This window comes from Cavia porcellus, unplaced genomic scaffold, assembly GCF_034190915.1.
Source record: "Cavia porcellus strain 051 isolate PalLab524CR breed Dunkin Hartley unplaced genomic scaffold, mCavPor4.1 scaffold_11, whole genome shotgun sequence".
Lineage (NCBI taxonomy): Eukaryota > Metazoa > Chordata > Mammalia > Rodentia > Caviidae > Cavia > Cavia porcellus.
This window is the reverse complement of record NW_026947494.1, coordinates 35,069,202-35,087,988: the sequence shown is the minus strand read 5'-3', so window position 1 is coordinate 35,087,988 and position 18,787 is coordinate 35,069,202. Positions and strand designations below refer to the sequence as shown.

General features: G+C 36.4%; 1 protein-coding gene across 1 annotated transcript in view; it reads left to right on the top strand.

Annotated features, from left to right (window-relative positions):
* The window catches only part of Oxct1 (3-oxoacid CoA-transferase 1), a 123,734-nt gene that overhangs the window by 7,023 nt on the left and 97,924 nt on the right, over nucleotides 1–18,787 (top strand). The window contains exons 2-6 of the mRNA XM_003470204.4: nucleotides 119–227; nucleotides 1,406–1,496; nucleotides 8,249–8,384; nucleotides 11,205–11,354; nucleotides 16,140–16,246. Coding sequence (XP_003470252.1) covers nucleotides 119–227; nucleotides 1,406–1,496; nucleotides 8,249–8,384; nucleotides 11,205–11,354; nucleotides 16,140–16,246 — 593 coding nt within the window. The remainder of the gene's footprint in view (nucleotides 1–118; nucleotides 228–1,405; nucleotides 1,497–8,248; nucleotides 8,385–11,204; nucleotides 11,355–16,139; nucleotides 16,247–18,787) is intronic.

Genomic DNA, 18,787 nt, shown 5'->3' with positions numbered 1-18,787 from the left:
ATAATTAAAAATTACAAAAAGGAGATAGTGAAATCATTACTTGGTATATAATAAGTGACCAAATCACTATACGTACAAATGAAAGCATTGTATTCACTTAAAATGTTTAATGTTTCAGGGGTGTGTTTGCTACTTTTCAACAAGTACCCACCACCATACCAAATTTTATACTGATGCAGTGGAAGCTGTAAAAGACATCCCAGATGGTGCAACCATTCTAGTTGGTGGTGAGTGATTTTTTTTTTTTGTGATGATGTCTTTATGCTTTTCACAAAGCCTGAAAATCACAGTAACCAAACTATAGAACTGCCAATTATTTATCCACTTTTTAAGTTCGTTATATATTGTATTACCTTTCTTTTACTACAGTGTCCTCTTAAAAAATAAAATTTTGACTCAATATTGTATTGTTTTCTTTTTCTACTTTCTTTTCCTAGTTATTTTAAAAAATTGAAACTTCAGAGTGGTGAATGTCTTATGGAGAGCTTTGAAATATTCCTAAATGCTTGGGAATGTTTTTAGGACTGGGATTATAGCTCAGTAGTAGAGCACTTGCCTAACCCGTGTGATATCCTGGCTTCCATTTCCAACGCTATAAAAAATTATTCTTTATCTATGAGGTGGAGAGCATAGCACCTCTCTGTTGTTACTATTCCCCTGCTCCCCACACATTTTATTGCTGCTTCTGTTTGAGAGGTCTTTTTGAACCATTGTGTCACATTCACTAAGTTTGCTGGGTAGTTTTTATAATGGTGATCACAGTTTATTTTTAGGGATACTCTCCATTCATTCAGCTGATATCATTAAGTATCCATTTAAAACCCAGTACTATTTTAGAAATTACAGATGATATAAAGAAATAAGGAGCTGGGAATGGCGGGCACACCCCTGTAATCCCAGCACTTGGGAGGCTGAGGCAGGAGGATCCCTAGGAATTGAAGACCAGACTGGGCTACAGAGTGAGTTCAAGGGCAGCCTGAGCTGCATAGTGAAACCTTTTCTTAAAATGACCAAAAAAAAAAAAAAAAAAGAAGAAGGAAATAAAAATTATTGTCTTTAGCTTCTAGTTATCCAAAATGTATATGAAACAAACACTCTTGAAAGAATTGCCTAAGAGTTGAATTGTAAAGTGGGACAATAATAGGCTTGTAGCACAAGAACCTGTTGTAGTTTATGTTTATGCTTCAAGGATTTGAAAATGATGTCTTGTGATATATGATTGTATAAAACATTGGGGTCCAGTTGTTTGACCATTTATTGAGCGACTGAGATGTATCTGTATACTTTGCTTCATGGATTTAATAGCATGCTTTGTACTTCTTAATATCAAGAGGAATAACACACACATTTCCGTGAAAGAACACCGTGTTCTTTACAGATTGTTTACTTTTGGGTCTAATTACAGGTTTTGGGCTGTGTGGAATTCCAGAGAATCTTATAGGAGCTCTGCTGCAAACTGGAGTGAAAGGGCTAACTGCAGTCAGCAACAACGCAGGGTGAGTGCACAGTTTTAAAACAATTTGGTTGAAAGAAGTGGCAGTTCTTTGTAGTATTTAAGCAGAAATTACCAATAAAGTTTTCCTCCAGTTAGTGAACAGTATGTTGAAGCATCAAAAAAAGTGTTCAACACGGTCAGGATTGGACCTCAAATGATTTTAGGATCATCTTTCATAATCCTAAGTAAAGTAGATTTGCTTTGTCTTATGTAAATGTAGACGCTTTATCTTACATAAATGTATAATTTAAGATTTTGTGTCTTGATGTGCTTTTATTTTTCTAAATTTAAAATATGGTATTAAAGTTAGAATATATATTTTCATGTTGAAGCTAGTTTGAGTTTTAAAATTTAAAAGTGATCCTTTATATTCTTTGTTATGTTAGAGCATTATTTGTAAGGCAAGATGGACATTAATTTGAGATATTTCAAATGCTTTCTTTTGGTTATGCCAGTACTCTGGATGATGTATAAAAGATTATGTTAATCATTAACTAGTGATGATCATTGTGGAAGGAGAAGAACATGTATGTACCGTAGTAGGAGTATATATCACAATGGCTGTAAATAAGCCATTCAGGTCCATTTAGCTATGTTGGAAAAAGCTACTTGTATACAAAATAATAAAATATCTGCTTGCTTTCAACAATGAAAGATTTTAAAGACTGTAAAAGATTGAAAAAATAGCCAAATTGGTTACACTTAACCTATCATTATTAATGCATTTGAAAATAACTAATATAAATTATTAGGAAACAAAACTGATACAGCACTTGTGTTCTTATTTACTTATTTATCTGTTTATTTGAGACAGTATTTCACTATGTAGCTAAGGCTGGCTTGGACTCACTTATAGTCCAGACTGGCTTCAAACTCAGAACTATTCTGTTGCCTCAGCCTAATTGCTGGGATTTCAAGTTTGTGCCACCATACCTAGCTTTTGTTTGTTTTCTGAGCTTGTTTATGCTATTACTTAATCTAGAAAGCTCACTTTCTTCTTTCCTGTTTATCTACATTCTTTTATCTTTCAAGATTCACTCAAGTTACATATTTTTAAAGACTTACTAAGTAAAGAACTTTTCTAGTTCTCACTGATGTTCTTTTCTTAATTCTTTTTGAGACTTAGTTTCTGTTATATCTTAAATTGTATTTATTCTCTTAAAATCTGTAAGATGTTTTTGTCTTAAGATATCACTTACCTTAGTAATAAGTATTAACTGTTAGCCTTGATGAGATCCTTTTTTCAGGATCATATAGCTTAATTGATAGTTTGATACGAATTTATTAAAAAGTGAGCAAAATCAAGAATGTGCCTTTCATTGATTTTTGGAAGAATTTGGTTTTCAAGCCAGTTTGAACCAAAAGTTTCGCAGTAAACCATCTATACCAACCAATTAAATCACAGTGAAAGAATAATGTATGTTACACATAGCGATTGCCTGATGAGAAGATTATTTTATACTACTTACTTGAGTATCCCTACATACATGTGGAAGGTTAATAAATTCTACCTCATAATAGATATGTATTCTTATAACTTGTGTACTGTTTAGGTACAGGAGGTTTTTGAGGATGCAAAATGCCATCTCTCATTCTGAATAAAATTTCTGCTTCTGTACTGTTAACTTTGAACATGGAGATAAAAAGAAGAGAGTGAGGGATACAGGATGGAGGAAAGGAAAGAAGGAAGGAAAGAAGGAAGCAGGAAGGGGAAAACTGGGGGAAGAAAAGCAAACGTGGAGTTAGTAGTGCTGTGACCACCAGCCATTATCAGTACTGGAAGAAAGCGTTGCATAGGAGTCTGTCTAACTTGCAACTTGTGAAGCAGAGAGCCCTTTACATATAAATCCTGACATCCGTGTTCTCTCACCCCCAGTCCTGATAGTGCCTGCCATGGGCTGCCCAATTGGAAGCCTTACATAGAGTGATTTGATTCATTCTAAAAGTTGGTCATTCAGCAGGCTAGATGTTGGAAAATAGATCCACAGGGGCAGATAGAAAACAATGACTTGGAGATTTTCATTTTTTATTGGAAAGGAGTCATGGGATGGAGGTGGGATCAAGGTGGAATTAAGCAGTAAGTTCATTTAATATATGTAGTTCTCTGTATGTGCTGCATATTTTTGCAGGTGGTTGGGGTACAAAAGTGAGCAAAACAGACCAAGATGCCTGCTTTGCACACCTTCCATTCTAGGAAGAAGTAGATAATAGAAATCATACCAAAGTAGCAAATAAGTACATTTTTCAGTATGTTATGAAATTGTGTACCATGGAAAGAAGAAAAAGAGCAAGTCGGGATGGGAAGCATGGAAGGGGAGAGGTATAGTCTCGGGGTTCAGTAGGGGTGAGGCTCAGTGAGGTGGTGCAGGAGCAGGGACTTGACGGAAGGGAGAGAGTGAGTCCTGTACACCTCTGAGGGCGTAAGGAAAGGCCGGTGAGAAGGCCCCCAGGTGGAACAGGCCTGGCATGTTCCAGAGACAGTAGGAAGCCTCTGAGGGAGAGGAGCTGGCAGAAAAAAACATGGAGTGATGTTAGAGACAGAGAAAGGCATCTTATCACATGGGTCTTATCACATGGGTCTTGTAGGCTGCTTTGGAAACATCTCCTTTTTTCTCAGTAGGTGAGCTCATTGCTTTAAACAGAGCATTTACCTGCTGTGTTTTATAAGATTTGTGTTGGCTTCCATGTAGGAAGTGAATTGTAGGGGCAGGAACAGAAGCAGGATGTTTCCTATGGAAGCCAGGCACAGGGCACTGAGAAGAGTGGAAGGAGGGGTTTCATTCTGGGTGGATTTTAAAGGTAGAAATCAGGATTTATTTTGGTAGATTTCAGAGAGAAAGATGAAGTTTACTTTTGTTAGTTTTGTATTCACCATCAGATAAGATATGAAAGGGTGTCATAGAAGCTGAGTTTGGAGAGGTGTTGTTAACGTGAAGAACTTGAGGGTCTATCCATCTATTATAATAGGTTAGAAAAATAATTTTAAAAAACAGACTAGTCAGAAGGCCGGCTCAAGCCAGTATTGGTGAGATGGTTTTAGAAAGGAGAATCTTGTGATACAGAGACCTCTAGTGGACACGTGTATTGTTACCTTCAAGGAATTCCCATCACTATAGGGCTCTCTTGAAAATATTTATTATTTCCATGTTGGTTCTATTGTGAAATGAGAGAATGGAGCATAAATTTTGCAGCTTTTTTATACCTGTGGTGGATGGAGATTGTTATCAGCTAGACAGTTTCATGTCACCTGGACATTCCAAGGTGTACATTGTGGAAAGGGAGAGTGAAACAGAAGAGTGAAAAATTCTGAGTTGTTAGGGATTAAAAACTGGTGGTCAGTTTAACACCAGCTGAACTAAATCAGCATGTTACTGTGTAGGTACCCACCTCAGGAAAGTTGCCAGCATAAATAGAGATAGAGACCTGAAGAGGAAGAGCTAGGCGTTGTGGGTTCTCTTTATATGTTTCTGTTGAGCTGTTGGTTCTCATGGAGGAGCTCGTCATACTGGCTTCCCCAATATGAGTTTGGCCATTATCATTAGAGGAGCTCGGGACCTTGTTGGTGAGAGTGGCTTTGGTTTGCTTTTGGGGAGCTTTGCTCCTTACGTTGAGCATCGCTTCTGAGCTCTAGAAGGGAAGATGCGTGCTGTTTAATCTCCGAGATAAGGTTGTCACACTGGCTTCCTGGCATGTACTTACCTGTTCTCATCATCAGAGGAGCTCAGGACCTCCTTGTTGCTGAGGATGACTGTGGTACATTTTAGGGCATCCCTGGTCCTTGTTTTGAGTGTGACTTCTTGGCTTTAGTGTAGAACCCTCTAGCTGCTGGCACAGCTCCTGCTGGCATAGACTTTCTAGCTTCCACCACTGACCTTGGGCCTTCCCAGCAGATGTGTAAAATAGAGTGTTCCTGCCTGACCATGTTCCAGCTTAACCATGGACTGAAACCTCTATAACTATGAGCCAAAATAAACCTTTAAATTGTAGTATTAGGTATTTTGTCCCAGCAACAGAAAAACTGACTCATACAGTATGTTTACCTGTCAAACAAGTGTATGTCCCTAGTCACCATTAGATTTATTTCCCTCAGCCCACGCTTCCCTATATTGCTTTACCAAACCCAGAATTCTGCAATGAGTTGTGTCTAAGCCAGAATAGCTAATGAATCTTAAGAATGAATCGTTTCCTCCTAAATATCTCTTGATTTGTCTGTTTTTCTCCATTCTTATTGCCTGTACATTAGTTTAATGTCCATTATTGCTTCTTTGGACTATTTGGAAACTTCTTAAATATTCTCTCTGCTTTTGGGTTTTGAATATCTTCAATTAATTGTATATACTGTAAGTTTCCATCCATTTTTATGTCACTTTTTATAAGGCTTTTGCCTTCAGTTAGGCTTTTGTTGACTCTTTTCTCCATCAAGAGTTGCATTCTCAGTCTTCAGTGTTCTTGGCACACAGAATGCAGACTTCGCTTAGCACATCTGTCCCTTAGATGTAACGTTTAGGTTTATATGTCTGTTTCCTCTGTACTACCAGAACTACCAGGCTACAAGATTGAGCCAGGCTTACTCGTGGTTGTAGCCCCAGAGCTGGGCATTCCTGCCCTGGGACAGAGTGAGCACCAGTAAAGGATTGCTGGATGAGTAAATCCTGTAGACACGGCAAGCTCCATAGAGGAAGAATCATAAGAGCACTAAAGGAATTGAGAGGCAGAGAAAGTGAATAAGGGTGTCTGTTTCTTGGAAGCATTCTGCCCTTTATCATTGTATTTATGTCTTTTTTAAAAAAACTTGAAGCCGAGTGTAATTAATACAGAAAATTGTAACATAATACAGAAAAATCAACAAATTGTAAGATTACAAACTGCACATATAATTAACTAACACCTAGCTAAAGAAATAGAAAAGAAACAGAACATGGGGCCAGGGCGTAGCAGCATAGCTCAGTGACACAACACCTGCCTGGTTTGATTTCTAGGGCAAAAACAAAAAAAAAAACACAAGACACACACACACACACACACACACACACACACACACACACACACACACACCAAAGAAACGAAATGAAACACAACATATAGAATATGAACCTTTGCCTTAGAAAGCCCCTTCATGCTCTTTCCCACTGCCTAGGTTCACCATCATCCTCACTTCTGATGTTATGTATTAGTTTTTGTTTGGATCTTGAAGTTCATATAAAAGTAATAATTCAGCACTTACTCTTTGGTTTCTGGCTTCTTTTTCTCAATATTTTGTCCAAGATTCACCCATTATTGCTAGTAGTTATAGATTATTCATTCTCAATGCTGTATCATACTCCATGGTGAGGATAAACCATATTTATTTATCTCTTCTGTGGATGGACATTTGGGAATCTCTAATTTTGGTTAGAATGAAGATCATAATATCTTGTATGTGTATTTTGGTGAACTCTATGCATTTCTGTTGCATACAGATCCAAGCATTGCTGAATCCTAGCATAAAAATATTCATCATTAGTAGATGCTGCTACCAGTTTTTCCAAAGGAAACACATCAGATTTCATTTTTCTTATTATATTAGAGTTCTGATATTTCATGTCTTTGCCAATATCAAATACTTGATATCTCCTTCTGTTTATTTAACTTTTTTCCTGTTTGTTAAGGTATTTTATTGTGGTTTTTATCACTAAACATATTTCACCCTTAAAAAAAGTTTTATACGACTTTGAGATATACCTTAGTGTTAGAACACTTTCTTTGCATGTTCAAATCCTGGATTTGATCTCAAGTATTGGGGGGGGGAGATTTTATTGCTTAAAATCCAGTTTTCTTTCTGTAGTTGGCTAAAATACTTTTGAAATTTTTGAGCGGAAAGGGATAAGGTGTCTAGAAGTGGAAAAGTATTCATTCACTTACTAACCTATTATGTCATGTTGATTTTATTTAAATTTCTAGGTGTATTTTGCTTGAAATTTATGATAGAAATACGAAGTAATCCCAAAACCTGAAAACCTTTTTTGTAATTATAAAGGACCAATACCACCTTCATTAATCTAAAAATAAATTGAACACCAACTTTTAAAATAAAAGAGATATTAAATCAAAGTGTATGTAATGTAACATATGCAGGATTATTCATTTTACCTGTAACCTTTTCACTGTGATTAATTTACTGATTTGATTTGGTTAAGAATGGTCAAACAAAATATCTATGATACAGGAAAAATGTTTATAACCATTTATAATTTGGGTTCATATTTTAGTGGGTATGACAGTCTTCTATCTTATTAAATGCGAGAATGCCTGTCTTTCTTTTTTAGCACAGGAAGAACTTCTTCATCCAAATTTCCCTTCAGGTTATTATATTGCCACTGCACTCATACATTCCTCCAAAGAACAGAACAAGAAGGAATTTATCTCCTAGTTGCTAACTCAAGATCACTTTTAGTAGTAGGAAGCAAAAACTTTGAGAATTATTGGATGAATAGAATATTGATTTGGAAATTGACTATGTCCATAACTGCCTGAGAGCTTGGGGAAAAAAATCACATAACCTTTTAAGCTTTAGTTTCCATGACTGTAAATTAAAAAAAAAGAAGAATTTCCATCTTAATCCCTAATATCACCTTAAAAGGTGATAAATACATTAGCAGAGAAGATTTCTTTTCCTCTAAATTAATAAAATTTTATCTTTTTTTTTTTTTTAATTATGTGGCAGTGGTGTTCTGTCAGGTGTTCCTGTGATTGTAAGCTTCATTTTTCTTCCAGGGTTGACAACTTTGGCTTGGGCCTTTTACTTCGATCCAAGCAGATAAAACGGATGGTGTCTTCATATGTGGGGGAAAATGCAGAGTTTGAACGACAGTTCTTATCTGGTGAATTAGAAGTAGAGCTGACACCTCAGGTGAGACGATTTCTCTGCATTTCTTTTATAGTATACTCACTTATTAATAAATACACATTTTGCCCTAAACATTTCTCTGTGCCAGACAGGATATAATTTTGCCAGGAATTTTGCTCATAATCTACACCTGCTAGTTGTTAGAGGATTAATATTTTATGCTACTGTATTAGTATTTCCAATAGAAATATTTAGGGTGCAGTGTAAAATTTTGACACTATAATCTATGTCAGAAGCAAGTAAAAGGGCTTGGTGAAATGTCTGAAGACTCCTGAAAGTCATTTTCTGTGAATCACAGAGCTAGAAATTTTTGCACGATAGTGATCAAGTCTTGCTCAGACCATCAGGAGCCTGAAGGCCCTGGAGGGTGAAACTTACTGCATGAGAGTAAGTACTGGGATCAGAGCCCAGGTCCTCAGAGGACTGATGTTATTACAAACAAGTAATTACAACGATCAGTCTGGAAAGTTTTCCCTTCTTTTCTATAACATCTCCTAACTGATTGAATAATTTGTCATAGGAGAAGCAAACATTTTGGTCACATGGGTAAAGCAAGTATCAATAAGTTGCCTGTTTGGGGTTCTGCTTTGACAAGGTCTGCCTTCATCTCTGAATCTGAGCCCCCCACTCCACTTGAAAATAATATTACCTCTGACTTCACCAAGTTGCTGATTATGTAATGTAGCAAAATTTTAAAACAATTGGTAATTAAATCAAATGAGTGCTGGTCTAGAGAAGCATTTATGGGACCCTGTTCCTTCTCAGGCTTCACAGTATTACAGTTACACCTGGACACCCTGCAGCAATGTCACTGTGCTTATCACTACACTCTGTTTGATACTTACTCAATTTTTGCTTTCAGTTTTGTGAGTAAACAAAGATAAGCTTTTCTAATCTGTTTAGGCTAGTGTGAGCAAATATCATAGATTGGTTGGCTTGAATACTGGCAGTTTTTTTTTCTCATAGTTCAAGATCAAGGTGCCAGGCAGATTAGTTCCTGATAAAGGCTGTCTTCCTGGCTTGCAGTGGCTGGCTTCCTTCTGTGTCTTCACATGGCTGAGAGATAAGGGAGACAGCAAGTGTGTGAGTGAGCACTCAGGTGTCTCTTCTTATAAGGATGCTAATTCTATCAAATCGGGGCTCCATATTTATGACTTCTTTTATCTTTAATTATCTCTCTGTATCTTCTGTCTCCAAGTACCGTCACATTAAGAGTTAGGATTTTACTTTATGAATTTAAAGGTGACACAGTTCCATCCATAATGTTCATTTTTTTCACATTATAGATAGTGATATCTTATCTTTAACAATATGGAACTACTGAAAAGTAATCTTTCAATTACTCTTTGTATATTTTGTATTATCCATTATTTTGTCAAGGGACAATAGAGACATTTTCCATAACTTTTTCCCTTTAAGTTAAAACAAATTGATGACTCTGTCCTCCACTTAGTGGTATATAATTAAACAGTATCTCTGTCAGTTTCTTTTTCATCTGAGAGCCCAAGGGAGACATGCTGATGAAATTATATGGTTATAAATCCTTTGGGGGTGAGTGCAGGTACTTGGTGATATGTACAGAGACTCTGAAAAAATATTCTGCTCTCAGACTATTTCCCAGTTGGACAGGGAAAAGGACGGAATATTTGGAGTGTTCACATACAAATATTTTATAGTAGAAGGTATTGTCATGGTTATTTCAATGATTTAGTCTTTGAATGTTGTTAATTTAAAATGCAGTGCAAGGTAGAGTCATCTCTGTCCATTAGAGAGAACAGAGCACCAGCTTGCTGGAAGATTTCCGATGATTCCTGAAGTCCTTCCTACAACAGAAAATTCCACTTAAGTACTTGAATGACTCAGTGTCTGAGGTCCTCACCGTTAGTCTCTTCTTTGAGTTAAATATTTAAAAGGCCCAGTTAATGTAGGTTAGGACAATATGGATAGACATTGTTAATACTTACATGAATTCTTACTCTTCACTAGTCAGTTATCTAGTAAGACATTTATATAGCAAGACTTCAGCAGTACTTTTCAGTGTCAAGGACCACATCAGGACATGGTCAAGGCCAGAGTTCATGCTCTAGGGAAACCTTGAAGGAATAGTCAGTTGGAGGTGGGAGACACTTAAGGATCCTAGATTTGAAGTCACTGGAAAAGGGCAGTGTTATCCCCTGGGAAAGAAGATGATCACAAGGAGAAGCAAAGAAACTTCACTTTCAGCTTTGACTACTGTGAAGTAAAATGTGATCATGAGCCCAGTTTTGCCTCTTAAACCAATGTTCTCATAAGCTGTACTGTTTGCTTACCTTTAGCTTTTTCTCTAGCTGGATAATACAATAGATAAAATATTTATGAAAACTGTTAAAAATAAGTTCTAGAATCAATTTGAGCTCTTACATTATTGAACTATTGTTATTATTGATGAAAATATTTAGGCTGTACCTTCATATCACATACATTAAAGCACAAAGTTTGATGATTTTTAAAAATTTATATAGCTAAAGTGACATAATTCAGATTTGAAACTTGAGACATCAAGAAGCCATTGGGAGGCCTGGAACCTAAAAGCATGACTAGAAGAATAAACAACTGAATTTGAATGTGGAGTAAGAATGGAGTGGTTGTTGTATAGAGACAGAAAACTCTTTAAAATTGATATTTCAGCAGATGGTGTTAGGAAAATATGCACACCAATCTCTGGTGCTATGTACTTTTTAGTATTATAAGTGTTTGGAGAGTGGGGAACCATGTAAATACTTCTGTGTCTCCGACAGATGTGTGCTTGATGGATTTTTACAGAGTGTTGGTTGCTTATTTTAGGGTACACTTGCAGAGAGGATTCGCGCAGGTGGGGCTGGAGTTCCTGCGTTTTACACCAGCACAGGGTATGGGACCCTGGTGCAAGAAGGAGGAGCACCCATCAAGTACAACAAGGATGGCAGCATTGCTATTGCCAGTAAGCCGAGAGAGGTAAGACGCGCTCATGCTCATCCGAGTCCTGCCAGGGGATTCCTTCTCTGCGGGACTCTGCGGGGATTCACTGGGTAAAATCACATTGTGGAGAAAAAGCATTCATTTTCTTAAACATGTTATGTGAGGCTTGTAGCTAAATTTTAGTATCTGCTATTAATTAAAATCACATAGGAAAGCTAGCATAAATGAGAAGAAAAGAAACTGTTTTTCATGTATAATATACTGGTAAAGATTAGCTAACTGATTTTTGAAAAGTTTTGACTAATTTAGGAATATTTATGATTATTGATTATGCTTATATAGAAAATAGACAAATTGCTTGATTCATGCTTAGACTCATCATGCTCATGGCACTGAAGAAGAAAAAGGAAAACATAAAGTTTGAAATCTGGAAAAGCAGTTTGTAGTTATAATGAAGTAGAGAGTTTGTGATATCAACTTTATATTTTGTATCTTGAGCAACGTGAAATTTTCATTAAGTAACTAGATTTACTTAAAATTATGAGTGGGATGGGTCATGTTGTTTTTTGAATGAAACCGTTTCTATTTTAATTAAGGATCAGTTCTATAGACCTGATCCATTTTTTAATCTATTTTCTGAAATATTTATAAAGGTATTTTGTTTTTTTGCCATACTGGAGATTGAAGCCAAGGATACTCTACTGATGAGCTTCATCTCTGGCCCTATTTATTTATTTATTATGTGTTTGTGATACACAACGAACTATTATGTATTTGTGATACACATTGTGATGCACCTCCAGCCCCATTTATTTATTTACTGTGTTTGTGAGATATGGTCCACGCACATACAGCATATTGATCCTTTTTACTTCCTCTTTCCCCCATCCCACCTTCCCATCTTCCTCCATCTCCAGCAACTTTACTCACATGTTACATAAGGAGAGACCTCTAGATACAAATATTTGAGATACTTAGATTTGAGATAATTTTAAAAACTACACAGATCAATATTTCATTACTACATTTTTAGTACTTTCCCATTTTTCTTGTCTAGAAGGCTGAAAAGAATTATTGGTGAGCAGTTGCAAAAATACTGAGCTTATATCTCTGAGAAAGTGAATATAGTAAATGGACTTTCTTATGCTGTAATTTTTGTGCCTTTGGGAATACTGGCTGTGCCGTCTTGTTCTGGGGGAAAGTAAGGGGTCATTGAAAATGCCCCTCACTCTAGTGTTATCTCCAGCCATGTCCTCCATCTGGAGCTTTGCTTTTCTACTGAAAGTCACATATATTGATTCAAAACTTTTATGACATATTTTTCACATAAATTTTTCCTTTTTCATTTAGTGCCTAGATTTAAACAATTTTTTGATAAAGAAGAAGCCTAATTATGAAGATGAATCTTAGAAATATACAATAAAAGTGCCCTGAAAAATTGGGTTAACATTTGGATACTTTATGAGAAATTGTAGCATTAGCTTACCCTGGGAAAATATGAATGTACTAGAATCTTTCCTGGGTTTATTTATGCCTGAATCCAGGTGCAGGAATCCAGCTGCTTTGTAGTTTTGTCTTAGTCCCCCAGGTGTATGATAAATTATTTACAATTATGCTTAGCTTTTTATTTCTCTTGCTTGTGGTTGGAAAAGAAAGTGAGTAAATTCCTTAGTTCAATGATATTTACCAAGATCTCAAACTACTTGGCAGTATTTCCTAAGCACTGGAAAAATGGATGATCTCCAGCCCTAGTCCACCTGCTGGTGAAAGACCTGACAGAGACTGAGCAAATACATAATGTGTATAGTGAGAGTGCTGGGAGGAAACAGCAAGGAAGTCAAGAGCAAAGAGAGTGGTCAGTGGTCAGCGGCCAGGAAGATGGTGTTCCAGTGAGTAGTTAGGGTGTACTATTCACTTTCTTCTGGCTGAGAAATTTACAGCAGGAGAGGTTTGTTTTGGCTCATGGTTCAGTCCACGTTTGGCTGGTTCCAAGGCAGAAATAGCAGGGCAAAAGGGCATTCCAGAGGAAAGGTTGCTCAACCCATGGCAGCCAGGAAGGAGAGAGAGAAAGGAGCAACTGCATGCAGTGATCGTCTCCAGCCCGCCCTGCTTCATAACAGAAAGTCAGCTATAGGGCACCCATCATGTGATCATCTTCCAAAAACATAATATATTTGGGGATATTTTATATCTAATCTGTAACATTCTGCTTCTGACCCCCAAGAGTCATGCCCGCCTCATTATGCCAAATGCATTAGGTCATCTCTAGGAGTCACCAGAGTCTTAACAGCTACAGCATTGCTTAAAAGTCCAAGTCCGAAGTCACCTCTGAGGCTGAAGGCAATCTTAGCTGAGAGCTTCTGTAAGAATCTAAAAGAAAGTTAAACACTTCCAACATACAGTGGCAAGCATAAACATTCCAGTTTCCAAAGAGAGAAATAGAGGGATACAAATCAGACCAAAAGAAGAAGAAAACCTAGCAGGGCAAATACTAAATCCTATAGTTACATGTCCAGTACTTAGGGCAATTTGTAATGAGATGTAAACTCTAAAGGGCTTGAGAAGCTGTGAACTTATGGCATTGCTGGTTGCAGCACACACAACCTCTGACTGTTCAAGTATGTAACTGAATTTTTTCCTTAGTATATGTTCCTTGTTCCTGGCATCTCTAACTTCTGGGGGGTCTCTAACTTTGGCTTTACTCTCACAGATTTGTACACTGCTGTACTAGGAACACCCTGCTTGGCCACCAAGCCTTCCTCTGAAATCTGCATGGATGATTCTGTATCGCTGTGACTTGCATTCTGCATGTGTCTATAAAAATAGCACTCTGTGCGTGATTACATTTTCGTTATATTGCATATAGGGTTTATAAGAATCAAGTATGCTGCTCATTGAGATAGGCAAGGCATAGAATAATCAGAGAGCTCTGTTTGTCAGAGATGTGGTACATTTGAGATGTCCAGGAGACTCAAGAGGGGGTTCACGGAAAGCTCCAATTACATGACTGTGAAGAGCTGGGAAGGGGACTTTGGAACATCAGAATATGACATTTAAACCTTAAAGACTAGCTGGGTGACTTGGGCCTGCATGCAGATAGAGCATACTTCTTTGGCAGATAAATGGGGAAGAGAAGAAAGAATACTAAACATGTGAGAAAGAAAGACTAGTTATGAAGAGAAAGCTCAGGGGAGTCTGAGGATTTGAAAGGCAAGGAACAGTTTAGAAAAAAGGCGGGAATCCAGTAGCCTAAAGAGTGTGAAGAGACTGGGTAGTCCAAAGACTGAAACTGGATTTTCACAAATAGGGATCATTGGCGACCTGAGGAGTGGTTTTTCTAGAACAGGGATAGATTTGCAGAAGATCTTAAAGTTGAAAAAGTAAAGATTGAAATGCAGAAATCTTCCAAGTGAATACAATAGCTAGTTCAATAAAACTAGTCTTCTCTTTTAAGTATTAAAATCACTAATATTGAGAGATAGCTAGTGTATATATCAGGAAAGTGTGTAATTGGAATATGTAAGAAAAGCTAATTGCTTGATTTTTTCCCTGTACTAGCAAATATTTACTTCAGTTTTCTTAGTATGTGTGTAAAACACTCAATTATAATAATTGGTGTTTAACTGTGGAAGTTTTTGCAGTTTATAAACAATTTTAAAATAATATATTGATAGGCAGTTTATGAATGTCATATTAATGAGATCTGCATTTATCTATAATACATCAGGTTCATTTATGTTTTGTAGCAGGAAACTGGTATAATGTCTTTAAAGCATCTTCTCCTTAAGAAAGAATTTCTGTTTTACACTATAGTTTTAAAAAAGTAAATACATGTACCTAGACTTTCCCTTGAAGCCTTTTCTAAAATGCTCTCATCTTGATATTCCACTAGGGGGTGCGATAGGCATGAGATTGAAGTTTTCTCCTTCACCTGTCTCCTGGAGGGGAATGGGAAACCAGTGGCCATTCTTCCCACTCACCTGTGTTTTGTTTCCCAGAGACAGATCCCCAGGAAGAATAAACCAGAGTTTTGCTTTATGTTCTCTTCCCCAAAATTTTGTAGTAGAATTAAAAAGTGATAAACGTAAAGACAAGTCAGTAGTGTTTCATTAAATTGGCAATCCCAGAAGTTATATAGTAAAAGTAAATGTAACATTTATATTAGCAGCAGAAGCCATGAAGTATCAATGAATAAAGCCTAACAAAAATATGCAGAGCTTTTATGGAGAGAATAATAAAACTATTGAAAGAACTAAATGAAAAATTTAGTAAAAGGAAGCATATATTATGCTGATTGGTGGGAAGATATGGTCCATCACATCTCTCAAAACTAATTTACTAATGCTGTAGGTCCTGATTAAAATCCTTTGGGTGACTATAGATCACAGATTGAGGAATAAAGGTAAATGAATTTTTATAACTTTTTTGTTAAAAAATCAAGTACACCACTTCTATAGGTTTTTTTCTGGGGTGGAAAGGAAGAGGGATTATATTTCAGGTCACATAAGCTATCTGTACATACAAATAGTAAAATATTAACATAGTCTACTCCTCAAACCTGTAGAACTTAGTTCCTGTAATGAATCGAAAGTTCTGTCATCAGTTTGCCTTTGCACATTTTCTTCCTTGACTGTGTACCTAAGACAATCTTTCACAGTCTTTGTTGCCTAGTATTACTCAAGAATTCTGTCGAGATTCCTCCGCTTTGATAAACCTTTCTTTATTAACTTGTATCCCTACTCTCTGCCTGTGTCCCAGCACATATTACCATCAAATCAGACCTCTGCAAAAGCCTGAAAGTGCTCTCTTTATCTCCTGCAGGTGAGGGAGTTCAATGGCCAGCAGTTTATTCTGGAAGAAGCAATTACAGGGGATTTTGCTCTGGTGAAGGCCTGGAAAGCAGACCAAGCAGGAAATGTGATTTTCAGGTATTGCAGTGATTTTTACAAAGTATTACAGTAGCAACCAAGTCTATATTTCCTAAGTTATGATTGTCAAAAAGGTCATAGTGAAATTAGTATTTACATACTCACAAAAAAGAGCTTATAGTCTTACACAGCCCTGTGTATATTGCATGTGTATATATTAACAACAGAAACTGTAAAGTATCTATGAATAAGTCTAAGAAAAATGTGGAGCTGCTGTGTGGTACACTGTGGCAGTCTATGCTTATGGATTGATATGCATTTTGTACTGCTAGTTAAATATTTGGGCCTGGACACCCTTGTACATAGTTGCATGCAATTATTTTTTTCACTAGGTATTTCCCTGTGTCTTGACCAGTTGTTTTCTTAGAAAAAGGACTACCGTAGTCCAAAGTTTTTATTTTGATATTATTATTTATATACATTATCTTAAAATGTCAAATTTACTTTGATATTTTGGAAAGATGCTGCCAGTAAGAATTTAGATCAGATTTTATTTAGTCCTGCTGGTGTCTCCTAGGGTATGCTTATAAAGGTTCCACCTGAAAAGTTGCTAATTCTTAATAAGGTTGAATTTTCATTCTCATTATCTGGGTAGCTACAGGCTTAAGACAGTTTTAACATCTCTTTATTTACCTTAAATATACTAATCCCCCTCTACCCCATAAAGAAGATTCATAGATTACATATTTGTGTATTGAAAATTTTATAGTCTTTGTATACGTTCGAATTTTTCAAAACATATTGCCTTATCTAAATAAATAAATAAGTAAATGATAAAAGCCAGACATGGCGCGTGCTTGTAACGCGGCACTTGGGAAGCTGAGGCAGGAGAATCGCTGCAAGTTCAAGGTCAGCCTGGGGTACACAATGAGTTTAGCAAGAGCCTGTCTCAAAAAACCAAAATAAAGGGGCCGAGGGGTTACATTATCCTGAAAACCCTACCAATTAGACTCCAGAAGTAAACCTTTCTCATAGTATTATTTAGCATTTTCAATTAACAATATTTTATCTTTAGCAAATACATTTTGCTATAATCACAGTTAAATTCTCAGTGGCACTTCATGTCATTTTTGTTTATTTAAGAATTTTTGGTACTCTAATTTCTTGAATTCAGCCAGCTTTGAAAAAAACATAACTACTTTTGACCATTACAGGAACTATTTTATGTCATATCTACTTTATTTGACATGTTGGTATAATATTGGCAAAGTTTAGTTACTTTTTAAGAGAATAGTATTGCAATTATATAAAGGCAAATGGAAATGGATTATTTCAGTTGTTATTTTATGAAATTTATTATTTAAATTATTAAATTTAAATTACTTAACTGAATGAGTCATTTCCAGGAGTTTATCCTGTTCTTTGTTGCCTGGCCCTAGTATTTAAGGACTGCACAAAGGCTCTGAATTTATGCTGGAGTTACTGAGCTTTGGTGTATAATAGTTCTCATCATCCAAGGTCGAGTGACCTGCATTCTTAAGATACTGCCTTCCTTCATACTGGAAGGTCCACTAGTACAGAGGTCTGTTTAGGCTACCACTGTTAAGATGGAGTGCCTTGGACTCCTTCTGTAGTCACTTCACTGTAGCAGCTTTTGATGTCTTGGGCATCAGGTGAAAGCCAACTTGCAACAGATAAAGATTCACAGCGCTCCTTTCTCAAGGACAGTTTTGTCTTTACCTTTGAATTCAAGAAAAAGAGACAGTAGCCTCAAGGAGAGAGTAAAGCATAGTTGTGGTTGATTTCCTTCTATGAAAGATATTCTTCGATTGACATGTATTCCCCAAAACAAAGATGCATTTTACTTTTTATAGCTTTTCTTATGGCTTTATTTTTATGCTTTATTTTTAAGGGAAGTATCTTAAGTAATTTTGAAATGCAGGGTCTTCAGCATACTTGGTACACCTTCTTGAAATTTTTACACCTCAGGGTCTGATGATGTTGTACTTAGAAAATTTCATCAGAAGATGGTAGTCCTGAATGATCCTTGTAAGTGACTCACAAGTTACCAGTGAAGGTTCCAGTTAATTTCAGCAATAGGCTGCTTTTTAGTAGAGAATATAATTACTATACTTTCTCATACAAAGAACTCACCACTTTACTTTTTAACATCTTAATGACAATAGATTGTTTAGTGAAATCTTTAATTATATAAAGTAGTGTCTTTGTTGAAAGATTAAGGGAAACTTGTTACAAATAGACTGGATTTTCATTTTACATTTTGTGTGTTTTTCATATGTCCATGAAAAAATAGTCCCTCTTGCACTCAGCCCCTTTAGAAAATCTATATAAATTGAATGAAATGGTCATAATACTTTTTAAATTTATCAAATAGCTACAAAGCAATGAAAAACATGCTGCACTGTTTTTCAAAAATAATCGTAGATTCTTTTTTTCTTTTCTGAGACAAGTTCTCGGTTTGCAGTTCAGGCTGGTCTTGAGCTCACTTTGTAGCTCAGACTGGTCTCAAACTCACCACGATCCTCCTGCCTCAGTATCCCAAGTGCTGTGATTACAGGCATGTGTCACCATGCCTGGCTC